General features: G+C 28.2%; 1 protein-coding gene across 1 annotated transcript in view; it reads left to right on the top strand.

Annotated features, from left to right (window-relative positions):
- Nucleotides 1–27,772, top strand: part of LOC147806860 (uncharacterized) — a 94,014-nt gene that overhangs the window by 43,870 nt on the left and 22,372 nt on the right. Inside the window, exons 6-14 of the mRNA XM_087167354.1 lie at nucleotides 160–207; nucleotides 8,192–8,543; nucleotides 10,106–10,231; nucleotides 18,310–18,541; nucleotides 22,053–22,130; nucleotides 22,596–22,684; nucleotides 23,026–23,371; nucleotides 25,182–25,314; nucleotides 26,682–26,796. Coding sequence (XP_087023480.1) covers nucleotides 26,714–26,796 — 83 coding nt within the window. The 5' untranslated portion in view covers nucleotides 160–207; nucleotides 8,192–8,543; nucleotides 10,106–10,231; ... (4 more) ...; nucleotides 25,182–25,314; nucleotides 26,682–26,713. The remainder of the gene's footprint in view (nucleotides 1–159; nucleotides 208–8,191; nucleotides 8,544–10,105; nucleotides 10,232–18,309; nucleotides 18,542–22,052; nucleotides 22,131–22,595; nucleotides 22,685–23,025; nucleotides 23,372–25,181; nucleotides 25,315–26,681; nucleotides 26,797–27,772) is intronic.

The raw sequence follows: 27,772 nt of genomic DNA, 5'->3' as shown, positions 1-27,772 counted from the left end.
TCTCGTTTTTCCCTGCTCTTATGATCTTTTGCACCGCGCACACTTACATTTTGTAAAATATAAGTATCATTAATTTTTTAATGAATTTTTTTATTGAATTTTATGGTTTGAAATGCCTATTAACATATTTATACATTATTTTATTTGCAATTTTTACAGAACAAGTTGCGGCCTTCTTTTCTGATAATGTGATACTCCATAATTCAGGTAAGAATTTTATTCTCATGTTCCATAAATTTTAAGATCTAAACCTGTTTCCATAAAAAAATCAATTTTAACTTCTCAATTAAGATTCAAAAACACTTTTAGTTTTTTTTTTCTAGTTACAGTAATACTATTTATACTATATAAAACCCTTAATAACTTTGCTAGTTCTTTTTGTTAGCTTTCTTTCTCCGCTCAAAACAACAGATTTCAGAACACGAGGAATATTTTCTTAAACTTTGATTCCAATAAACTTGAATTTTGATGTTCACAATCTTTTTCATTTTCCTTAACTTAAAAAGAGCTTTTTTTTATCCAAATAGTTAGTGGAAAAATACCATCAAGAAAATTTTTCGCTTTTATGCATGCTTGGCAATTTTCTTACTCTTAACAAAAGTAAAAAGTGCGTATTTTTACACGCTGGTCATTAAATGTCCCCCTGTCCAATGCCCATCAAACAACAAGGGATATGCTTAAATAACTACCATTTGATCAGTTGTGAAAATCTCTTTGAAAAAGCTTTTTCCGAATCTGTAGAATTGATTTAACTCCTACCCCTTTGTAAATTTTATTTTATAACCGTCGTTGGACATTCGACCCAACTTTAGGGATTTACGACTACTAATGTTCAACTCCGTGGCCTTGTCATTTTGAACTCAATCCAGAAGACAAGGGAATTGCTGGATCAAGTATTGGGAGAAATTTGCCTTCGTGAAGTATTTTTTGATTTAACTAACCCACATTTTCGTTTCATAGAGAGGAAAACACGAAAACCTCCCACGGTTAGACTGTCGCAAGGGTCTAATCCATGATCCATCTACCACTGAGGATATTTTACGTCGGCACTGTGATCGATGCGAGACGGATGCGAAATTCGTATTGATCAGCCATCGCTAGGGTTCGAACCCAACACTTTATCCCCAGAGCCCCCACGACTCCCCTTTGTAAATTGGTGAGAACAAAGAAAAAATACATCCACAGAGGGCCAAGATGAGGAATCCTTATAATAAATACTAAGGAGACGTCTATTGTTTGACAACTATTTTAAAGCCATCAAACTATTTAAGACCCCATTCTTTTCTGGAAAATAAAAACAGATGTGAGATGTATGTTTAAAGATGCATGTAGTTAATATCGTTACAGTTTGAAAATTTAAAAAAGAAAAATTTGGATTTTCTATTTTATCCTGAAAAGTACGAATGACTACGTAATCTTTTTCTAAACATTAATATAAATGCATTGAGTGTTACCCGATTTGTTTACATCCGTCAGATATGTTAAAATTTGTTACAACTATACGTTTCTTAAAATATTAATACAACAGTAAAACAATTTTTTTTACAATTGCGCATGCTATATTCAGTTAAAAGTATTATAATTTTTGTTAATTTTTTACTATTAAGTTGAAAAAATATGAAAAAAACTTCGTACTGAAAAAACCTTTGTTTTAGTAGATTTGAAAACATTTTTTTTTTATTTTTTGTTAAAATAGATTTATTAAAATTGTGTTTGATAATTTAATATAATACAAATATAAGTATTTTCTGAAATTAAAAATACTATTACATAATTTTTAAAATAATTTGATGCTAATTGCAATCTCTTCTGAAAATATTTTTATTTATCCTTGGAATTACTCCATGCATGTTGGGATTTTAATGTTTGGATTAGGTTCAAAAATTGCACTCCATCAAGCCTTTATGACAAATCAATTTTAAATATGGGCATTGGTAAATCAAAAATAAATGCAATTAAATAGTGTCGTTGTTCATTATTTTGCTGTTGAAATTATCTTAATGATAACAGCAACTAATGTTTAAATTTCAAATTTTTCGTTCTATATGCATTGAAATTTCTTGTGAAAATATTAAGTAATTTAGTGTTTATTACATGCCAATGGCTCTGTTAATTAGGCTAAGAAGAATTTATATTTGCTTCATTCATAACTTAATAGATTTCCAGCTTTATCGCTGTTATTTTTCTAGAAAGTTTAGCAAGAAATGCATCATCAAACTTTCATATTGGTTTTAGATTTAGTCACCGAAATACTCTTCAAAATCTCTTTTTCTTAATGTTATATCTTGAATCGTATATTCAAAATTTGATTTCTCAAAAACTATTCGAACGATTTTGCTCGATTTTTGTATTGAAATTTGATAAATTAAAGTTATCAAATTAGTTTATTGATTATTTAAAATTAGATACTTTAAAATTATGTAAGGTTTTTTTTATACCTCAGAAATCAAGTTTTTTTCGGTTATTACTTAATAAAATAATAAATATTTATCAGATATTATTTTTTAGCCATAATTATCTTCCGATAATTAAATGTTATAGGCTAAGACGTAAACTGTTAAGATTGAGTCCTTAGAATCCAGAAAAAAATATCCGATCATTAGATCATACGTTATTCAGGATGTCCACTCTTTATTTTGACATTGTATAAATTTAGAAAAATAGTAAAAACACTAGCTGTTATTTTAATCGCTATTTTGATTTTTTTCGAAATTTTCTTTGCAATACAATTTAAACAACAGCGTTGAGCGCTTCAATATTTTTAAAAAAAAATTTCATAAGAAAGCTTAATTTTTTTTTTTTGGATGAATATCGCAATTAATATTTTTTACAATCGCTGCTTTATTTAATGATTAAAAAATGAACCAAAATAGGCAGTTATACTTCATTAGTAATTGCTATAATCCGTATTACCAAACGCAAATTATTAGTTTACAGATCAACCTGACTAAAATTTTTATCTTGCCCACAAAATAATATAACATAACAAGAGCAAACTGTTAAAGATTTTGTTCTTAAAATGACAAATTTGAATTTTGCCATCAAATGATAAACCCAAAGGCAGTAAACCTTTTCTTCCACCACAAATAGTGTTTTCGAAACGCTTGTCCATTTTAAGCATTAGTTAGTAGGGTAGCTATAAAAGTTGGCCTTTTCTAAAAAAGTCCAAGAGGATTTTCTTTAGGAAGCAATCTTTTATTTAAAAAAAAAAGCTGACTTTAATTGGATAGTTTTAATTTTATTTTTATCTTATTTTTCTAAACCAATGTGTGTGGAGCCGTGATAGTTCAGGGCATAGAGCGTTTGCCTTCCAATGAGGTGATTCAATGAGGTGAAATCCCGATTGCTGGTCGATATTAATTCCGCATCCTTCTTGCATCGACCTATGTGCTGACGTAAAATATCCTCAGAGGTAGTAGGATCATGGGTTAGGGTCCCCTTGCAGTCAGATTAACCGTGGAGGGTTTTCGTGATTCTCTTCTCTTAATAACGCAAAGGCGGGTTAGTTCCATCAAATTAGTCACCCAGGAAGACAAATTTCTCCCAATACTTGATCCAGGAGTGCCCTTGTCGTCTGGATTGGGTACAAAATGACAAGGCTACGGAGTTGAACATTATCAGTCTTGGGTTGGCGATTCAACGACGGTTATAAATTAATGAATAAATAAACCTGTGTGTATAAACGTATTGTGCCTTGTATTTAAATTAAATTTATTGATTGCTGTTCAGTAAAAACTACAAATTATTTTTTTTATAATATAATACTTAATGATATCTAATGCTGCAGTTCGCAATAATACATGTTAAAATATTATGTTATAACAGATAATGTGACAGAAGCAATCACTATTTTACCCACTGCAAGTTGTATGAAGATTTAATAGATACTTTCATGTCTTCAAGTTGTAGAAGTTTAAATTTTAATTGAACTTGGTTTTTAAAAATATATGAATAATTTAAGTTTTTATTAAATTATAAATATCAAGTACGTGGTGCAAAAAAATCGAGCCACTCTGAATAACTTTTTATGCATTTATCGGATTTTGATGTTCAAAGACGCAAACTAAATGTTTTCCAGGAGTGAGTTCAAACAAGGTAATTTGTGCGGACGATATTTTAAGTTCTAGATAATCTGTAGATTTTTCCATCGAATTTTAGATAGTTAGTTAAACGTTATGCCAGGAAAAAGTTTCGTATGCTAAGCACCAAATATATATATATATGTTACGCTTTTAAAGCCTAAACATAGTAAGTTCGTAGTGTGGCCGGTGCTTCTTGAAAAAGATACAGGAAAATGCAGGAATCATAATATAATTTTATTAAAGTAAGGGCCAGAGCCCCAGAATGACAACCTTACATGCTGATGGATAGGTAGAGAATAGCACATTTGACCTTGGAAAGAGGGTTTTTATATATTTCTGGACAATATATTTAAATGTTAATAGGTCTCAGCAGCGTGGGACTGATCAATTTCCCAACCTGCTAAAGCCACATCATCACATTTTTTGAGATAATTAGATCAATATTATTACTTTCTTGTGGGAAAGGTTTTTAAACGTTTGCGCGTTGGATAAATGCTCTATTTAAGGATTATATTTAATATATAATTGTTTTAACATTACATAATATTCCCCCCCCTCTGAAGAAAGTTCTGACCAATAGGCTAGCAACAACAAATTATTGTTGAAACAATATTTAAAGAATTTTTACTACTAGTTATTTTCAAATAACTTATAAATGTATAACCTAAAATGGCTTAAGCACAGACGTCTGATGGATAACTATGATAGACGTAATATGGCTAAAATATGCGGTGGACCTTAGGAGACGTCTACGAAACAACTATCTAAAAACGTCTCTTAGAAGGATTCTCGTAGTCGAAATTTAGACGTAGGATTGAAGCAAAATGAATAACTTGATGAATAAACACATTTAATAACTCCTATTAACAATTTATACAATATGAGTTTTAGTTAAATTCAGCATCAAATATTTATGCGTACAGCAACAAAAAGAAAAAACTCGCCAAAAAGCAATTCTAAAATAAGGAATGAAAATGAATGTTAAAAATTGCTACCTTTTTTCTAGGTTCGCATAAACAATACTTATTTTTTACGTAAGTTCAAATGACTTGCTTTAGTTCATTTTATGTTCTCATGGCAACGATTGCTCTTGGTGTTCTAAAAGTTTAAATGTTTAAAGTAAGTTATGCTACTGAATCCAAGATTTTTTTTGAATTAAATGTGATAAATAAATAATTTGCTGGAATAATTTATTTGAGAAGCATCATTTGAGCCGTTCCGTTTCATTGAGTTATCTCCTTGAAATTAAGTTTGAAAAGTAAGTGTTTAGTATCTGTTGGTCTATATTTGTAGTATACGTCTATATTTGTAGTATAAACTCGAACACAATATCGAAAATTATTTCCTAAAGTTTACAGTGATATTGATAAAGAAGAGTCTAATGTATACAGTGATGACAATGATAATTTCAACAACCCTCACAAGGTTAGATCATTATAGGCTATCGTTAATCTATCAAAACTTTCTGTTTTTTCGAACGTTAAAAAAATGACCAAATCAAGTTATCGAATTTCTGATTATTTTACTAGCTAGAATTTAGCTAGAATTTTGATTCAGACGTTAACAAATTTTGGAGCATCGTTATGACACTCGTCAAAAAGTAGTGAAACTGAGGTTTCGGTTGATTCATAATCTAAAAACCAAAAGTTTGAACTTTGTCTCCAAAATGTTAGCCTATTGTGGAAAATTATTAGCTCACCAAATATTTTCGTTTGCCTAAATATGGCCATTTCGTAAGTAAAAGAAAATTATGGCCATTTCTCAAATATACGGTGATGAATTTGAAATCGTTGGCAGTTAAATTCTTCTGTCATTAAATTACATTCTTCTGTTAAATTCTTCTGTACTATGAATTCCATCTGTCCGTGATAAATGATATTGGTTCAATTAGATTATTAAATAAGAGCAATAGGAAACTAACACATATTCCTCGATTGAAAAAAACAAAGAAATATTTTGAAAACTTTTTTTAAATTTCTGTATTAGTATTTATTCGCTTTTAGCTTTATTACTTTCGCATGTCATTCATAATTCATGCATTTGTCACCTCTGCGTTAAGCTGCTTGAAAGTATTGATTCCCCAATATGGGGAGAAAAAACTAATTTGTGCGAAACCATCTCATTTCAGTCAATAAGAACTAATCGTTTTAAATTTGTCTCGAAATTTATGCCCACTTTAAGACGTAAATTAATTTTTTAACTCAGCAAGTGATTCATTTGTCGTGTAGGAATGAACAGAAGAAAGAAACCGACAGTCAATGCTAAACAAGTAAACCTCTTTCATGATAAAAACCAGTTTGGCAGAGACAAGAAAATGACCTGACTGCGAAACATCAACTCAAAAAAAAAAAATAAATAAAAGAATACTTTGATAGAATTGGTGTTATGCAAAGAGTAAATCTAAAAGAGTCACCAAATAATATGATTGATGATTAATCTATCCATACACGATTGAAACTGAATCAGAAAAGATTTCGAGGAAAATTAAAACTCTTACGAATAAAGGTTAACCTGAAAACATTAAGAACCAAATGTAATTTTCATCATAGAATCAAAGAATACAAGTATAAGTGCAAAAGGGTAAAAATATACTTGAGGGTGTCCCTTGGCGAAATTGGGATCTTATGTTTAGCGCCATTCCTATTTGAGCGGAACACCGTGGTAACAGGAATGACTGCCAAAACATAATGATTTTTCAGTAAAATATTGAAAAATTTCAACAAAACATCGGATAAAGCTTGCAATGAACCCAATGTAAGCAAAATTAATAAATCCAATAAAAAGGATTTTGAATCGAAGCAAAAATTAATGGAGTAGTCGCAGAAAGAAAAGGAAAAAAAACAACTCACTTCTTCATTAAGCTTAAATATTCTCAGATTTAGGTGCACAGAATTATCTAATAACAGTTGGATATTATCTAAATTTATCATGACTAGAATCTGTGTATCTCCATTGCCACATAAATTCGACGAAATACGAATCGAAAATGGCGTGTATAATACCGGACTAGAGGTGACATTTTTTTCTTAAATCTCTTTTTATGACTGCCCACATACCTTCGATCTTATTGACCAGATTCAAAAGTAACCTTACCAGCCGGTATCTAAAGTAGAACTAACGGACCTCTGAAATTACATGCCGTTGAACATTTAAAAATAACGCTAAATTCTTAACCAATCAGAATCACGATTGGGTTTCAACATCGCCCAGCTTAGCGATCGACCGCGATCACAACTTGGCGAGAATCAAGGGGCACCCTCAAATATAGTCTACCCAAAACTATTGTACTTGAAAATTGAAAAACATTGGTGTTAAACGAATTAAATTGTAGAGAAAAGTGATTGTGTTTCTAAATAATATTTTTAAGTTATGTATATAAATAATTAAAAAGATTGTTGGATCTAATTTTGTGAAGTTTAAAACTGTTAAGTACTATTTTGTTTGACTTCAAAACTAATCAGGATAAGATAAAACAAAGCATTTTGATTTTATAAAAAAAAAGATCTAATTAGCTTCAGTCTTTAGAAATGGCTATATGTTTGTAAATAGGTGCTTTCGTTGTTTATATTTCTTGAGAAGTTAAATTATGGTATTTATTTACATTCTAATCTTTTATTGAATATTTTAATTTGATATCTAATACCAAATGAATTCTTTACCATTGCTTACTGCTTGAGTCTAAAAATAATTTAGTAGAAACTTTAGTTCAACTTAAGTTTTAAAAGTGATATGTTTTAATTGCATCATAATGCATTGGTTTCAACCTAAATTTTGGAGATGTATGTTCATAAATAAGTTCATAAATAACTGTTTTTTTTTCCTCTGGAAAAGTTCTTCAAAGGGGAGAGGAGTTATTCAGTTTAAAAAAAAAAATCTGGCTAACACAAGCATGAAACAAAAAAACACTTAAAAAGATTACACAAAATAAAAGAGCAAAAGAATTTATGGAACATCAGAAAGGTTTTGAATTTAAGATTCATACAAACCGGTTACATGTTTTTCCATTTATTTTGCTTACGGTTTTTTTTAAATATAATTTAGTTGCTGTGTGTTTGAATGAGTTGTTATAAAAAAGAGCTGTTTATTTAATGTAGTTTGATTCGTTACAGTACCCGTACTGATCTGCACGCCTTCCAAGGTCCTTCAGTAATTGGAACCCGCTATTGTACCAAGGTTCTTCTTCCTCAAGAACGTCTTTTTAGAGGTGCTGTGAATGCATCTTCATGGACGATAATGTTTACACCTTTTCGTACAGTGGCTGTCACAGAGCTGTTTGAGAGAGAAGATATTGGACGCATGGAATGGCCGACTAGGTCCCCGGATTTTAAGGCCATTGAACATGAACACGTGTGGGACGCAATACAGCAGGATTGGCAGCAATTTCTCAAAAGCTTCTCAACAACCTGGTCCTCATCATGTGTAGACGATGCCAATCCTGCATAGATGTGATCATTACTAAAGGTTTGAATTTTCTTGTCAATCCCGTGTAACATTGACGTTTCGGTCATTTGTATAATTATGTTTTTAGCTTTTTTTCAAGTACCTTATTGTTCCTGTGGATTACATTTTTTTTCGGCAAGTTGTTTACTCCCCCTTATTCTTCAGGATTCTATGGGATTATTTTTATCAATTTTTAGTACTACTGTTCAAACTTACGTTGCTAAAACGAAAATAAGCAGGTATTTTAATTGATTTTTTAAGAACTTTAAGAATAATATTTTTTAGGAACTTTTGCTGATTTTCAGAAATGTTTAAAAATGGTGACATAAAAGTAATTTTTGTCAAACTTTTCCCTTATTCATACTTAATTTTAGTTTTTAGTGTTGTTATTATTATTTGCTTCGTACTTTTAAACTTACATTATTATTTTATAAAAATCATTTGTGAAAACATTATACACAGAGTTCTCCCTAGGAATAACAAAGGTCAGGGTGCATTCTCACAGAAAAGTGCTTAGAGTTTTGAAAAGGCACTCACTTAACTGTGTAAAAATGTGTAATATTATGTAGGAACTGAATTTGATCCTCAACAATTTTTCTCTTATACTATTTAAAAAATTTACCCTCTTATACTATTTTGTGTGTATGCATTTTAAAAAGTAATTCTCACTCCTTATCAAAATGAGAAAAAAAATTTGTAGTTTATAAAGAAAATCATTAATTAAAGGCATGCTAAAAAAATCACTGCATTTTTGAAAATCACTGCTTGATTATTTATATACAACTTGAAAAAAACTTTTGATTAACAACCTTTTTCTATAATTTAAGCTGAAAATTACGAGGAAATAAATATTTAACGAAGCCTTTTTCTTTTTCAAAATTTTTTCAATACCTTTTTTTGGAAAAAAAGGTATTGAAAAAATAACTTTAAAATTCTTTAAAAAATTCATCAATTATACCCTCCAAAAAAAAGAGAAACTTATAAAAATGTAACCAGTTGCAAATTATCTTGACAAAAGTAATCAGAATTAAACCTATGTATACAGATAATTTTACCTGTGCAAAATTATTGTTTAAACTGTGGACAGTGTTTTTAAGCGATGGTGGCTTAAAAACACTGGTAAAAGGTGAAAGAGCTGGCTTAAAAGGTGAAAGAGGGCACATGAAAGGATAGGTAGGCCAGGGTGCCCTTCTAAAAAAAGGCTTAGAGGCGAACACTGTATACATAAAAGAAAACTTTATGGACTAATAAATGGCTTCCTCATCCTTAAGATTTTGATGATCATTTGATTTTTATGCTTATTTATTTTTGAAACACAAATTTTACTGACTATGCTGAAGTGTTTTAGTTTAAATAGAATTATTTATATTTAGCATTTATGTTTGTAAACGTGAACCATTAAAAAATATTTGAATATTTCAAAGTTTTCAAATGTTTAAATTTATTGATATTGTAATTAAAAAAAACTATTTTATTTTTAGTTTAAATTTAATGTTTTTGTATTCTTGTGATAATACCGTATTTCCAATGCATTCTAACTTGCAAGCTGGATCTTCTTAATTTTCTTTTATCTTTTTTCAAAGATTAACAACGAAGAATTTGGAGAAGCATTGGCTCTTGCTCAGGCCTATAATTTAGATACTGATCTTGTGTACCAGCGTCACTGGAGAAAAATGGCAGCTACTGTTGAGACTATTAATAATTATTTGGTAACACTGGTATTATTTACCTTCAAATTGTTTCACTATTTAACACGTTATAAAGTATTTATCATTATGTTTTACAGGAATCGTCGTTGAACAATAAGTTTTTTAATCTAGAATGTATAAATCTAACATTTCAGTACTAGGTATTCTTCTAAGGATATATATCAGCTTTCTCTCTTTCAGAAAACTTGATCGGTTAAAAAGTTTTAAAGAGCGCAGAAGAAAGTTTTTCATTGGATCATAACAGCTTGAGGTTATGCTAGAAAATAGAATTAGTGAAGACATTAATGTTATATGCTAAAATTGCGCATTTTAACTGACTGTAGACGAGTCGAACAGTTGCAGCACAAAATCTATGCAACTTTTATACTGTTTCCCCTGCTCAGTGACTCTTTCAGGGTTAGCTGTTTTTTAAACCACACTTAAACCACAGTTTAAACCCAACTTTTTTTAAACGAAACCAAGATTAGTTTTTTTATAGAAATAATTTAAAATAAGTGATAATATAAGTAACTTAATTTTCTATTATGAAAATACTTTAATTTAAATTTCATCTAATGAAAAAGTAGTAAGTATTCAAAAAATAAATTTTATAATGAGCTTATTGCTAATATAAGTTTAATGAACAATTGTGATTTCTTAATTTTTCCTTTTATTGCTCTACTACAAAAATATATTTATAAAATAAATGTATGTATGTAAAGTTAAAGCTAAGTCATAATGCTTCTAAAAAGTCTTAAAATAATACAGACCATGAACAACTGCATGTTCTGATAGTTTTTAAAATTATTTAGGAAATGTAATTATAGAATGAGTTAAATTTTGTTTCAATCTTGTTAAATAATTCATTTGTATTCTACAATCCACGGGAAAGAGGTCCTTTTCTGAATTTTATGTTTTTTATTTTACAGATTTTTTAAAATTTTTCTGTTACCAGTGTAAACAAATTTTTATTGTATGTATACTGTATTATTTTATTTATGATTCTAATGTTTTCAAAATACAATGCTTATATAAAAAAGTATAATTCTGGAAGATTGAAAAATATTTCAAATCAATTTATATTGCCAGCATATATTTTTTAATATTAGCACTAATGCGTAATATTAGCATTATTTATAAGCATTGTTACGACTAAAGCTTGATTATGTTAAAAATAATTTTCAAAAAAGTAGTTTATTCTTTATTTATTATTAAATCATTAGTGCTAAAACTTATTTATTTCTTCAGTATTTAATATTTATGCTAATAAGACGTTAATAATAATTAATTATGCTTATTGAGCAATAAATCGTTAAAATGCACTTAATAATTAATTAATAATGCTTAATTAGTAATGCTCAAGAGTGACATTTTCTTCAAACTGACTCACATGAAGAACTCATTCTTTTATATGCATTATTAATATAATACTTTGATATCAAATTTTTATATGTTAAGTTGAACTGTAATGTCATTAAAATTTTGATTGAGTTATAATAATTTAAAAATTTGGTATTATTGTTCTTCGTTCTCTTGACTTTTCTTGAAGCTTGCAATTTATAATGCATGATTAAATTTTAGATAGTTAAAATGAGGTTAATAAATGCTTTATCTCTATCATATTTCAAAATTTGTTAGTTTTCTAAGTTTTTAATGAACAAAAACAGTGTATTGATAAGCATATATTATTTAATATTATATGCTTTGGCAAATAAATTATTTACTTTGAATTTGAAAAATGTTTTAAAATACTGTTACTGTTAATAAATTTAGGTTAAAATCTTTTGCACTTTAAGTGTTCTAAAAATAAATTTTTGTTGAGAATGTTAGATAATTTTATAAAAAAAAATATATATAGTTACATCTCCTACAACAGTTTTTAAATAAAAAAAGATTTCTTTAAACACAGAGTTTTGGCATCATTGTTTTATTTATCATTGTTTATTCATCATTGTTATCATTGTTTTATTAATTTTTTAGAGTAAAATCAAAAAGCGATCCTGGGTTCTCCATGAATGGAGAATTTTGAATGTGTCGGAGAATGAATTCCATGAATGTGTCGGAGAATTTTGAAGCTGCCAAAGAACTTATTGACTATGGTATGAGAGGAGGCACTGATGTAAAACCACTCGTTGCCGTTGGTAGAGGCGAGGATCAAGGAAGGTATTAATTGTACTTTAAATCACATAGTATGTGACTTTTCTTTAGGGATTGCAAAATCTCAAAATATTTATTACCTTTCTATGAATTACATAATATGTCACTTTTATCTGGGGTTTGTAAAATCCTCAAAATATTTACTTACCTTCCCATAAATTACTATATAGTATGTCACTTTTCTATGGGGTTTGTAAAACCTCAAAATATTTACTTACCCTTCTATAAATCACAGAGTATGTCACTTCTCTATGGGGTTTGTAACATCTCAAAAATTTTCCCTTCCTGTGTATAAATCGCATAGTATGTCACTTTTCTTTGGGGTTTGTAAAACCTCAAAATATTTACTTACCCTTCTATAAATCACAGAGTATGTCACTTCTCTATGGGGTTTGTAACATCTCAAAATATTTCCCTTCCTGTGTATAAATCGCATAGTATGTCACTTTTCTTTGGGGTTTGTAAAACCTCAAAATATTTACTTACCCTTCTATAAATCACAGGGTATATCAATTTTCTCTGGGGTTTGTAAAATCTCAAAATATTTACTTACCTTTCTAAGTTTGTTAGTGTACAAAATACATACCCAAAAGAAATTTTTACTTGTCTTAAGATGCGTATGCTTCCTTTCACATTTCAATTTTAACTTGTATATTTATTATTTTTTTTATGCACAGTGATTGACTGTTGTTATAAAAATAAGCACGACTAGCAGAATAAAAAGAGAAACTTTATAATTTCTCATTTATATAATTAAGTTGTTAAGTAACTTTTAGGTTTTATTGTATGCAATAGATTTCTCTCCTTCTCTTTGGTACAGTTTATTCAGCATCTTTGCAATTTTTTGTCAAATTGGAAGGGGTAATAATTCGGTATTAAAGTTTGCGCAATTCCTGAATAAATTTTTTCATTCCTGGTCGGCATATAAGTATAAAAAAATATTGCCATGTTCGGAACTTTTGCATAACTTGGGCAAGTCATGCATTAAAATTTTTTAGACAATTTTTAGGAAAAGCATTTATTTTATATTTTCTAATTGACATTAAATAACAAATCTATAGCGGATCTAATAGACTTTTAATTTTGAAGAAAACTCAGAAGACAAGAGAACACTTGATTCAAGCAGTTAGGCAAACTCCCCTTAATAAATCACTTATTGAGAAGGACACATGTCACATTAGTTTATATCTATTGTATATATAGCTTATTGTTATGAATTAGTTGAAAAAATTTCCTTTGCTGTTTGCTTTGTTGAATATATTAAGTACATTTAAATATTTCTAGGTTTATCTTATCATTTTATGATGAGTTTAATAATGAATACATGGTCAATTTTGCTTACGACATCAATTATGATGCTGGTGAGATTTATGAGACGAGAAGGATAAAACAGCAGAAAAAGAGAGCTGAGTTATTGAAAGAGGTTATTTTTACAAAGTAATTATAGCTGTTAACTCTTCATACCTTTTTTATAGCAATTGATATATGATAATTCATATTTGGATTGATTAAAATGATGCATGCTAGAATTGATAGTAAGATTGATATTTAGATTATAGCTTAATGTAAATTATGTTTATAGTAAAATTAGTGCGAAAAATAGGTTGTATAAATATATACTATTGTATTGGCATAGTCAAGGAATTTGTTTTTAATTCACAAGATTGTTGAAGTTTTCTTTTTTGTGTAACATTAGTTAATATCTACTAAAATTTTCATTATGAGGAAATTTGCATGTTTTAGTTAAAAATAGTATTCATTAAAATTTTAAACAATTGTATTGTAATTAATGTTTTATAATATTCTGCTTTACTTAAAAGCAAACCATTAAAATTTATTATGCCCAATTTTAAATAAATAAAAAAATTTTTAAATCCTTACTATTTTGTAACCATTTTAACTAAAACAATATAAAAATTATCTAAGCTATATTTTTCAAAAGGTGTAGAAGTAATCATAGTAAAACATTGTTTGCTCACATTTTTCAAAATTACTATAAAATAACATAAATTGATTAGATGAAGACCTCATAGGTTAAAAGTGATTAATCCATTTTGCTCAAGTAATGTTCTGCAATTTCTAAGCAATTAAGTTTTCCTTGCAGAAATATGTTATAATAAATATATATTTTAGGAAAATCTGCTTTATCTCTAAACTATTATGACTTTTTACAACAGGGTCCACACATAATCAGTGTGTAGCAAAATATCTATTATTAATTTTCAGACTTAATCTGGAGGAGAAGCTTCTAAATTATGTTGACAGGCTAACTACATATGAGGTAGCATTAGTTTTCTTTTATTTCTACATTTATTCCTAAATTTTTTCTCATAATGTTTTGTCTCTTAATTTATGTATTTCTAAAGAAGTAAAGAGTTTCATAAATTTTAAAATTTCATTTAATGGTTGATTAAAATAAAATTTTATTGTTTTCATTTAGCATTTTTTCTCTCTTTTTCCTTGTAGTTTAAAGGCAATTAAACACATGTTTACATTACTCAAAACATATTATTTCTGCATTTTTAAACTAATATTTATACTGATACATGTTATGTCTAGAGCCTAATTCAAGAATAATCAATGTCAATATTTTAAAATAAATAAACTAAGGATTTAAAATTCTTGAAAAAATCTTTTAATTAGCACTACAAAGTTGAATGATATAACTTTTCTAGTCTGACTTTCAAATTTGAATTGTTTGATTGCTCTGATCAATAAAATTTAGCCCTTTTCTACTGAAAGACATTACATTTTGTCAAAATTTAATATTGAAATATACTTTTGGATGCAATTGTTAATTAAGTGTTGTTGTTAGTTATACGACTGCTATGAAAATAGCGTAAGAAGTAAATAAAAAGAATTTGTACTCTTCACTTGCCAATCCCTCATAGGATTTAGCTATATTTACAGTAGCTGAGTTATGTATATTTATTCCTTTCGAGAATCAAGTTAAATTTTTTTAATTACTGCAAAAATGTAAGTGACTAAAAATGTTTAAGCAAATTTTGTATTAAATATTCCTCTATTATCCTTTGTTTTACTGGTCATTTTCATTTTGAGCCTCTAAGCTTCAATATTCCAATCAAAGCCATACATATTGTTTCCTGCTTTACTTAGATAAATAAACAATTCATTTCTTGAAAGAATGTTGGCAACTTAAAGTTTAAGAAAAGGCAAAATTAGCTCTCTGAAATAAAATAAAGCTCAAGTACGGAGCACAAAAACTACTCACCTTGAATATCTTATGATATAATGATGATACAAAGATGGCATCATTGTATGTCATAGAGAAATGTTTAATCTTGGTTTGTAACCTTTTAGTGTTTGATATTGCAATTTAAAATATTTTCAGCACTTATTGTTTAGAATATTGCCCCTCAAGATAGCCACAGTGGCTCAGGGGATAGAGAGCTCGTTTCCCAATGAGGTGAACCGGGTTTGAATCCCAGTAATGGCTGGTCAATGCAAATTCAGCACCCTGCTCACGCCGACCACAGTGCTTATGTAAAATATCCTCAGTGATAGATGGATCATAAGTTATAGTCCCTTTGCTGTCAGGCTAACCGTGGGAGATTTTGTGGTTTTTCTCCTCTTGTAATGCAAATTCAGGTTAATTCTATCAAAAAAAGTTCTCCGGGCAAATTTCTCCCAATACTTGATATCGGAGTTCCCTTGTCTTCTGGATTGTGATCAAAATTACAGGGCTACGGAACATTGGTAATTGTAAACCCAAAATTGGGTCCGCTGTTCAACGCTGTTATAATGCAAGATAAAATATTCACTATGTTCTCAATCGATGTCTCATTCAAATTTTTTCATTAATCAAAATTTAACAACTATTAAGCCAATAATATTTTATCTTTGATTATGAGTTAGGACTTACGTCAAAATTAAGGATCGCCACAGGGTGGCTAACTATTACAAATAGTGATTAAAAACTTGTTTTCCAGTCGCCATCTTTTATTAAAAATATGAAACATGTGCACTTTATTATTGGTTTTCTTGCTAAATAAATATGGAATTAATATGAATATGTCATAACACTTAGGAAATTATTTTTTTTTTCACAGTTGTTTTATAAAATTTTTCTTCATTTTACAATTGCAGCATTTACCCTATTTTGAGAGATGCTTCAAAAGAAATGCCTCATATTATTATTTTTTGACAATTTTTAACCATTTAAAATTTTCTACTTCTGAAAAAGTTTCTACTGTTAAAAAAAAAATGCTACAACTGGCTGTTGCCAAAGTTTCCTAATTTTGCCCTATACCATCCCAGGGCTAAAGAGAATAGAAGGGCTGGTTCACTCCTTTGAAGTATCTCTTGCCGCGCCGATCCTCTGACGTCACTCTAGTGACGTCACTTTGGCGCAAAGCTCGCACTTTTACTTCAAGAACGGAGCGTTTGGCCTTACTAGCTCTAACTAATATTGGATCATTTCTTTTTGCGAGATATTCTAAGACATTTGTTATTTTCTATAATGACTTTCCTCAGTTTTTGCAGTGAATTTATAAGAATTTAAAACTATTATCTAAATGCCAGTTTGCGCGATTGCAACTTGCAAAAATTCTGATATAAAAACAAAAGGAAAAAGTATAATTTTTCGCGTGTTCCCTAAAGTAAATGAACAACTATGTAAAGAATGGATTCCGAAATGACACAGTTAATATAAAACCGCAATACGTTTATTCTGTCGTAAAGAACTTTTATAAAAATTCATTATCTAAATAGAAACCGCCTCGCTACTTCATAAAGAAAGGCAGGTGAAAAGAATTAAAAAATAGATAAAGTCAAAGAAAATTAAAATGTAAGTCAAAAGTATAAATAAAATGTATAGTATATAGTTGAAATTCTCCTAATTTCATAACATATTTTTTAATGTAGTTATTCTAATTATTTATGATTTTTTTTAAAAATTATATTCTCTTCAATTTAAATATCTATGTATTATATCATCGTAAATTTAAATGTCTATAAACAATTGTAAAATTTCTGATGTCATTATGAACCTAAATTATTATTTTGTTTCAGTAATTAGCGTTTAAGGTTGATGTTTCCTAATGATTAAGTATGAACAAATTGCTATTAACGACATATTTTAAAATCAGGGATTCTAAATTTAACTTAACTTATCTTTATAAAAGAATATGTAGATAAAAAAAGTGTCGATTTATGCCTTCATTTTTCTTAATAGTTAAAGTTAAAACTGAACTTTTTAAAATAAAGTATTTCTCGTGTCATTTTCACCAACTAGCAAAACATTTTTATAAGTTTAAAATGGTATTTTTTTAATATAATAACCAAGAAAGTTTTTTTTGAATTATGTTTATGAACGGAAATAATGTGTTAATTACGTAAAGTTTGAAGGCTAATAACCAGAAAAAGTCTAACTTATTTTTACAAGAGAAAGATGCAAAGTTATCATATCTTTGCTTGCGATCTCCGAGATCTGTAGACACAGTGACGTCATGAGGAGGGAAATCGTAGCTTCAGCTCTAAGAGCGGAGTGAACTAGCCCTTGTATTCTCTTTAGCCCTGATACCATCCAACAACTCCTGAATATCTTATGAGCATGGGCCTCAAGAATTAAATATTATATTGCCCTGCATATTATAGATTTCAAAAAAAAATTAATTTTTTAATAAAATTTCAATTTTGAATTTTTTTTTCATTTAAGTAGAAAATATATGTCTAGGTATGTAAATATATTAGACTAGATAGTTCAATAAGAATACCATAAACCTAGGATTTACCTGACCGAGGAATACCACCCAGGACTCAATCAGAATACAATAAAATATCAATTAAGGGTGCTTCAAATTTTTAGCTAAAATTTGCAAGATACTGCTGTGGTTTATTATTTTAATTAATGTATGTGAACATCGTCAAGCTTTTAAATTTGTTTAAGTTATTCTAATTTTATGTTCTCTGGATAATTCTAGGTGGTGCTGTTGCAGCACAACAGCATTTTGATCCCAAGTTTTTCAAACGATCCCGATCTCAATGTGGCCTGGAAGCGACCATACAGTTTGCTTTTCACTCTAATTGGGAAGCGGTAGCAACGCTTTTCACTTATATGGGAGCAGAAACATTGTCCCACCGCCTGGGAATACGCAGTTATTTTCCTGAGACCACTTCACCTTCCGATTACCAGTCTCTGTTACCTCTTTACAAGTAAGTACTTATTGTGAATCCCTCATAAATTTATAGATTAAATGTTTGTTAAAGCAGTGTGCTGTGTACGGTGTGCAATATTAAGAAGCAAGTACCTTAATAACATTTGATCTAACAGCTGGATTTTCATGCTCTAAGTAGCAATCATAATCAAGTCATTAAGATAATCTCTAAGAGGCTATCGAATTAAGATAGCATCTTAGTAAATGAAGAGCCAATCATAAAGTCAAAAAATATTGAAGTGTTTGCTTTCTTAATATTGTTTTTTTAGGAATGAGGCTGCAAACATTAGTCTAAGTTCTTTAAAAAAAAGTAAAAATTACAAGTAAGTTCCTATTGTGGATCCTTCATAAATTTATAGATTAAATATTTATTAATTTGTTTTTCAATAGTGTGTTATACACAATATGCAAAATAAGAAAGCGAGCACCTTTATAATCTTTCATGCACTGAGATAGGAGTGCACAACCTTTTTGTGTGATGAGCCACTTGCACAGCAGGTTGGCTAAGGAAAGGCCGCACATGTATTTAGACATGTTAATGACAAATGTAGTGATGTTTATTTAAACATTAGCTTTATATTTTTTTATCAATGAACTTAGTAATATATTGGTAAAAGATTAAAGGTGTTCCATTATTAGAATTAATTCAAAAATAATAAAAACTTATACCTTTTTTTACAAAAAAAAATTGCTGTTTTTATCATATGAACAATAGATTTATCAAAATAAATAAATATTGAAGAAAATAAATGTTTTTTTTAACATATCATGCAATACGAAAATTCATTTTAGAATTAAATTCTAATAAAAAAATTGCAATGCCCACAGAATGAAAGTAGGAAAAAATTTAGTCATAATTAAGTAATATAAATTCAAATTAAATATTTTAATTGAGGAAAATTTATAGGTTTTAAACAAAAGCCTAAAATAAACACAAAACTGTGATAGTTCGAAATAAATTTCAATGCTTATTTTGTAATGTACTTTATTATTTCATTTTATTAATTAGATTTTTTTATCGTAAGCATTTTCCCTTTTTTTTAATCGAAAAAGATAAGCTAAGCAACAAAAAATTGAAATCTTAACTACAAACAGTGAGCAGTTTAAAAATTCACGTTTTCCGTCATTTTATGAATTTCTCAAGTTGCAATAACATTACATTTAAATTAGGGAGGAATGTAACGAGTATTTGGCCCTTCTGTAAAAAATTCTGTTGGTTGAATGATCAGTCAAATATTCGGCAGAATACTTTTTAGAAATGTAAAGTAAAGTTTTAAGTTTTTTTTATTTTTGAATTTTTATAGATATTACTTTGTTTTTTAAATTATAATCAGACAAGTCAATTTTGTCATTTTTTCGATACTTTGAGAATTGAGAAGGATTTTTTCCCATTTTTTTGCTGTTTTTATTATAACCCAGCATTTTAACAGAACGTCTCATACTATTGATTTATTATCACTCTTTCCCGGTACTGTAATATAAATAACCAGTAATATAGAAAAGTGTGATTTTTCAGTATTAAAGTTTTGTTTCAGGAACTAAGGAAAATTTGTTTTTTCTTTTTTTAGTTATTTTTATTATGATTCAGCATTTTTCTTTAAAAATAAAGTTACTAATAAAATTTATTTTATAGCAATTTTTTTCTTCTAAAATTATGGCAATGAGACAAATTGAAATTGAGATTTTCAGCATAAGATTTTCATTTAAAAAATTAAGAACGTTTTTATTTTCTTTAAATAAAAAAAAACTTTATTTAGACGTTTTTATTATTACGCAGTAATTTCTAATAGCATTTCTGTTGACTTATTTCATTTTTCTTGGCTTTTTCTGGTAATTGGAAAACTGAGATGTTCAGCTTCAAAATTTTCTTTCAAAAATTAAGATTGATTTTTATGTTCTCTGTTTCGCTTTTCGACATTTTCAAAATCGTTCTTGATTGGCCTTATTTTTTCGAGTTAATTTATGAATACGTTTTTCCAGGAAATATTATTCTGAGCATTGAAATTTTAGTTTTAGTGTTGCTATGCTGCTAAAAGATTTTGCTATTTGGCCCCAAGTGTACGGTGTTCAGTTGATTTTTTTTCTTCTTTCTTTTTGCCGAATATTTGGTTTTTGACCAAATCACAATTCATTACCACATTCGACCAAATCATATTCGTTGCGGAAAAAAACGAAGAAAAAATAACTAGGATTTACGATAAAACTGTATCGAAATACCGTATCAAAAAGTGATTATTTATTTACGCGCTTAACAATCACGTGTCGTAATAACATCATACTAAATAGAAATAATTGGGAGCAAAAAATTACTTATATTTATGCTGATCTCAACATGAATAAAGCGTGTCAAATGCACAATTTAAAATTTGCATGTCGTAATAGAATAATTGGAATTTTTTATAATACGTGGGAACTCATAGCAATAACTGCCAATAAAAATTGTTGAAAAACAGAAAGAATTGCGAAAAAAAAGATTAAAAATCACTTAGATTTAAGATGAAATCGTCACAAATAAAGTGCACCAAAAAGTGATTAATTAAATGGGTGATCTGAAACTTGCGTCGTAATAAAAAGTCGGGATTTTTGAAATCGCGTAGAAAAGCGGAAATAACTGTTTTAAGAAAATCATTCATATTTTAAATAAAATCGGCTTAAAGTAAGCGCGTTAAACGTACATTTACTGAAGAATCTGTTAAAATTGATTGTGTCAAAACGTGATGACTTAAAAGTGCGATTAAAAATTGCCATTTTTTAAAATTTTTTTTTATTGTGTTTCGAAGCTTTCACGGGCCGCACTTCAGTAGTCGAAGGGCCGCAGGTTGTGCACCCCTACACTAAGATGTTATCTAAATAATTCTACTAATTTAGCATCTTAGCACATGAAGATAAAATAATTAGGCCAAAGGATATTGAGGTGCTCATTCTTAAATTTTACACACTAAACTGTAGCTTTTTGTATAAAGCTACCAATATTAGTCTAAGTTCTTTAGAAGAAGAAAAAATAAGAGTATTTAGTTACTGATTTAAAGGACCATTGACTAAAAGATTGCACTTGACTACATGTCTATGAGGCTCTACCAGCCTGCAGGCCAGGGGCCAAGTTAGCCTCACTGCCTTAACAAGTGGCAATCATTTTGTGCTTTCAGGACAAAAAATGCTTCTAATGACTGTTAGTTATTGTTTTACATACTGTATACAAATGCATCAACTTTTATATTGCAGAAGGCATGATAGATGTTATGAACTTAATATTTCTTTTTTAAAAATTTATAATCTTTAATAATTTTTTACATTACCATCAATTCTATAAAAAGAAAACTTTGTACCAGGGTAGTGCAACTTGTAGTCCTTAAAAAGTTATTGAATTTAATTTTTAAAAAAACATTTTTTTAATTTTGTATTATAAGATATTTTAGTTTTTTCACAGCATTTGGAAATATTTGTCTTTTGAGCTAAATTATTTCTTCAAAGTAATGAATTTTTTTATTCTCTTTTTTTTTTCTTGGCAGGGATTTAGATGTGGTTTTTTATCCGTAGCATGAACAAAAACTTAGAGAGCCTGACTGGTGTGAAAATGAATTTGACAAGTAAGTGTTCTCTTTATTAGTTGTTATTTTAAATTCAACTTTTTTAAATCAAAATTAAATAAACCAGGTATGTAATTTGTAGCAATTTTCTTTTAATTGTTTGTCAGCTTTGCAAGAGATGAAGTTATTTACTTATTTTTTTTGTATTACTTGTTTATAAAATCAATTCATTTTAAAGCTTAAACTTTCCTTTTTATCCCTTTCAGAAAGTTTAAATATCTTTTTTGAAGTTGAAATAATATTTTTATTTTATAATATCTAAACTTATTAAGAGTTTTTGATTGTTTGTAAAGAATACCATTTTTAAAAGGTGGTACTTCATTGTAATATTTAAAACCTTATATTTATTGGAATTTTTTTTTCCGGGTTAAATACCTGAGGTTCTAAAAACTTAAGAGTATAAACAGCCATTACTTACAAATTGCATTTCTTCTCTAATAATGAAATTCAATAAATTTTTTATAGCCTTTGGATACCAGCTCAACAAAAAATAGCAATCTTGGATATATAGAGCTAATGACTGAAAATGAAGCTGCTAAGTTATTAAGTAGCAGGTAAAGCCTTGTCTTTTTCTAAAAAAGTCAATTAACTGTTTATTATATCTAATTTTAGCTTAATTTTAAGCTGTATGTTTTAATCTAGTTTTTGTAGTTAAGTATGTAAATTTTTTTTTTGTTGTTACTGAGTAAAGATGGAGCTGCTGAGTTATTAAGTAGCAAGTAAAACACTGTTTTTACGTAAAAAAGTCAATTAACAGCTTTTTTGTATATCTAATTTTAACTTACTTTTAATAGTGTATATGTTAATCTAGTCTTTGCACTTTTTATCCCATCTTGATAAATTTTCATTTTTGTTTTCTTTAAGATATCTTTAACTGTCTTTTTTTTTTATCTAGGGAACACCCAGCATTGTTAAGTGATGAGGAGGCAAGAGAAGTAGTATTACTTTTATCTAGATCTGATGAAAGTCATTAAGATGTGGCTTAAGAAACATTAAATGATAATTGCAAGAAGGAGGTATTGAATACCACATTCACTCAAGGCGAATTTGATTCTACGCTCATACATGATGGTACAGAATATCATTTTCTTGAAGATGGCCACTACTATTTCGAATGTCCTGGTTTATCTCCTCCAGAGATCGAAGATAATTGCCAACTAGAACCTGTGAATGACGTACCTGATCCTGAACACCCAATTCGTTGAACTACAAAAATATCATTTAGCACGAATCCAATTAAAGTAATTTTCTTTTTTCTTCTGTTAATTGGTTACTTTTATCTGTTATGTGAGGAATTTTCGAACTTCTTTGGAAACTTTTGTTCATATTAAAAAAGAGGGCGTAGTGCAAAATTGCTTAAAGATTTAAAGTAGATGTTAAGTTGAGAGTTCTTATAATGATATCATTCCAATTTTTGCTCTCACATAAATTTTTATTTATAATCAAACTTTTAGGGACCCATAATCACTGTCTTAGCAAATTATTGATACAATATTTACATGCCCGGCTTGTAAAAAAAGGATATATGCCCAATCAGAATGCCTGAGATATGCCATGCTATGTAATTTTCAAGCCCTGGTACCTACCCATTTTTACTATAGTTATTGCTATGTGTAGTGAATATATATATTCATAAAATTTTCTTATTTAAAAATTCATCTTTGTTTGAGTCACAGATTAATTGGTTTTAATATAGCAAGAATAATATTGATAAAATAAATTTTAAAAAGAAACTATAAATTTTTTATGGAAAAAAATTATATGGCAAAAGATAACTTACGATTAATTTCTAACTTATGAGTTTTATTTAAAACTTTCGGTGTAAAAATTGTCTAATCATTTTTCTAATGCTTTTTAAGTATTCTGAGTTCATTTAAATAGCTTAGATGTAAAGTTTGCTAATTACTGTTTAAATGAAACATGCGAAATGGAAGAAATGTTGTAATAAACCATATAACAAAGCATAACTAGAATTTCCTTTTAAAATTTGAAATATTAGACAAGGCTCCAAAAGTGCACTGTATTGTTCTGCATATTATACAACTAACTTGAAGCTGGTAATGGTATCTGTTATTAGTTGAAATACTTTAGTATAATTGCATATCACGCCTTTAATTTAATATAGAATGGATTTTTTCAACTTTCTTTCAAACTAACTTAAGGTTTCTGATGTTTTCTATCCAATATATACATCATTTTTAACTTTCTAAAATAAAATTGGTTAGAATTAAGTTTTAATTCTGTCAGAACATGCTCATTTTCACATTATTGTCTGAATTAAATTGCTCATTTGTTAGATTAGGGATTCAGTTTGGAAAGCAATATAGAATTTGGTTTGTCTAGCTGAAAATAAATTATTATTTTGCACTTTTGACGAATATTTTTAAAAAAAATATAAGATTAACATGCTAAATAATAAATATAATGAATATAAAATTTTAATTAAAGCGAAACATTTAACACTTTGTTTTATAACTAGTTTTAAATTTTAATGAATCAATAAAAAAGTATGAAAGATTTATGGAATTGATCAAGATAGAGAACTGAGAAGTTATAAAATGGCATCCTCAAACACGATATCAAAAACTAAATAGTACCATGTTGATGTTCAACTTCTAATAATCATGTGTTTGCAACTAATAATGTTAAATGAAAAGTCATATTACAGGTACAGACGAGTTTTAATGCAATATTTTGTTCTGTTGCATTGTTGTAAGAGAACATTATTAGTGGGACTTAAAAGTCCTGTCAGTACAAAAAGGGTTAATTAATTATGGATTGACCAGTTAACTTATGGACTTGGCCAATTAGCTGACTTTCCTTTTTTGAATAGTATCCATCTCCAAGTGTTGATTATTAAATGATATAAATGTTGTAAAATATTCAGTTAGGTTTTAGATTATGTGTAATGAATGTAGCAATTGTCTACAGAAAAATTACATATTATACATTTTAAACTCCTAATAGACTTTTCTTGATGTCATAAACTATTGCCCTTAACATTGTATATTCCCATATCAGTTTTAATTTTAAAGGTATTGTTATTTCTAGGTTTATAGCACTCATTCTACGGAAGACTATGATAGACGGAATGAAGACGTTGATCCGATATCTGCATCTGCTGAATATGAGTTAGAGAAAAGAATTGAAAAAATTGATGTTTTTCCTGTTGATCTTATTAAAAGTAATTTTTCAATTAATGTCTTTTTGTGAAACAAATAGTTTTAAATGATAATTTTTTATTTTATAAGTTTTTTATTTATTTTGTTAATGCAAAGTTTTTTAGTTTAAACTTAAATTGTAATCTTGTATTTGTCTTACTGTTTGATTGTCAGAGGGAAATGGAAATAAATGGTGTCTTTTAGAAACATCTCTAAGTTTTATTTAGCAATCAAATTTATTTTTATGTTTTTTACTCTACTTTTCTTATTAGTTATTAGGCAGATTTTGATTGGTTTTTTGCTTTTTTCCCATTTTAATACCACTTTGCAGTCTCCAAAGTCTACGTAAATTTTTTTTGACAATGATTCTAAAAAGACAGGGAAACATCTAGTTACCTTTCACTGTTGTGTGCAAAATTGGTCATTAAGATAACAGATCATTTCTAGAATTTTCACCTCTTGATAAAAGTTTAGCCAAATAATATATTCAAATTAGTAGTTAAACTTTGCGATAATAATAAGCACTAAAATTAGTGTTTATATTATTTTTATCAGACTCTTGTACCGTAATTGTTATTTATTGCCCCAGTGATAATATTGTCTTCTACTTGCACCAGTTATGATTGCTTTATGTGCCACTAGGTATGAAGAAGGTAAGTAAACACTTTACACTAGCTGTAGTTAACGGTCAGTTGCTGAAAATGTGGATAAAAGCTCCTCTAAGTGAGTTGGAATTTGTCTTTGTTTACTTTACTGATTCGAAAGACAATACAATTTCTAGAAGACTAAATTCTTAATTCTTCTAGAAGACATTTAAACATTAAATTGATAGTTTAAAAAATCAGTGTCATAATGAAGAAGATGTATAAAGATGATTTCTTATAGAAGTTTTGTTATATCTGTTTAGGGTTGTCAATATGAAATACCCTATATAAAAATCACTCTGTTAATTCAAGATATGGTTATCTATGCTTATAGCAGAAAAGTAGTATTACTTGAAATTCTAATTAGTTTAAATATTTTTATTCATATATAGTAAAATGGTATTTATTTTAAAGTTTAGGTATGTTGTCCTTTTTCCTAAAATCAGATTCTTGCATTTCTTCTAATTATTATTTTAATCAGATTCTTGTCCTATTATAAAAGATTCTATTGCTCTTCGTTTATTGTTAATACTAATCAGTTTATTATTCAAACCAACCAGTTGCTAATCAGTTTATTATTTGAAAGTACGCCCGTCACATAACTTTAAAATAATATAAATACTGGTTCAACTTGTGCAGAGTGTTTATATCATTTATTTACTAAATTGTTTTGAATGTAGCTCTTTGTTTTGAAATGAAACTATTTCATTTGAAACTAAAATTTTGATTTTTTATTTTCATATTAGGTCCAGAAGGCTTAGGGTTAAGTATTATTGGAATGGGTGTGGGAGCTGATGCCGGAGTGGAAAAACTTGGTATATTTGTGAAAACAGTTACTCCAAATGCTGATAGAGATGGAAGGTACTTCTTTCCATAGAAATGTTCTTACAATAGTTTCTATTAAAAATACTTTGGTTTGAGCATGGAAATAAAGCACTTCATTTTGTTCAGTTACCCTAAGTTCACCTTGCAGCTCTAATTTCAGAATAAAATCTCAAAGATGTGAAAGGTTATGTCCTTGAAATAAGTTTTGTAAAGTGTATTAAAAATTTTCAGTCTTGCTGCAATGTCTGTTAAAAAGAGATTTAGTTTTAAAAATATGAATTCTATTTTTCAAAAGAATATTTTAATGGAAGGCTCATATTTGTAAAGGGAGTTTAACCATAAAAATTTTGATAATTGTGTGTCAAATTTCTTCTTAAATGATGCTAAATGATGCCAGATATTTATCATTAAGTTGAAAGTGAGATAAAAAATTGTTAATTTTCATGTTAGATAATCCAAATAGGTTTTTTTTTATTCTTTATTGATAATCCTTTAACAAATTACAGCATATATTTAAATAGACATTCCTGATGAACACGTGTAAGGGCCGGATTACCAATTAGGCCAGACTAGGCTATGGCCTGGGGCCCCCTTAAAAAAAATTTCTTTAAGAAAATCAATTTCAATTATACATTAGTAAAATACGATAATTCTTTTACTTCTAATGTAGCGAAATAAAGTAAAATCTTATTTATTATTATTTATTTTAATTTTAAATATGCTTTCTTAAATGAAAAGATATATAAATACATTTATATTTGAATAAAAAAAATATACGAGAAAAAAAGAAGTAATCTAAGGTCCCCAAAAATTTGAGTGGCCCCGCATGCTCTTAATCCGGCCCTGAGCACAGTCAAGTTAAGCTGATGTAAAATATGATTTACTTGTTATTTTATATAGATTGTTTTGGCACTTTTTTTTTCTATTTTATTAAGCATGTATTGTCAGTTTTAATTAGAAATGTGCTTCATTTAATGAAGCTATCAACTGGATACCAATTCACATAAGAATG

Source organism: Parasteatoda tepidariorum, chromosome 7 (assembly GCF_982258835.1).
Source record: "Parasteatoda tepidariorum strain Cologne lab strain chromosome 7, Ptep-v5.0, whole genome shotgun sequence".
NCBI classification, from domain to species: Eukaryota; Metazoa; Arthropoda; class Arachnida; order Araneae; family Theridiidae; genus Parasteatoda; species Parasteatoda tepidariorum.
This window is presented reverse-complemented; position numbering and strand designations above follow the sequence as displayed.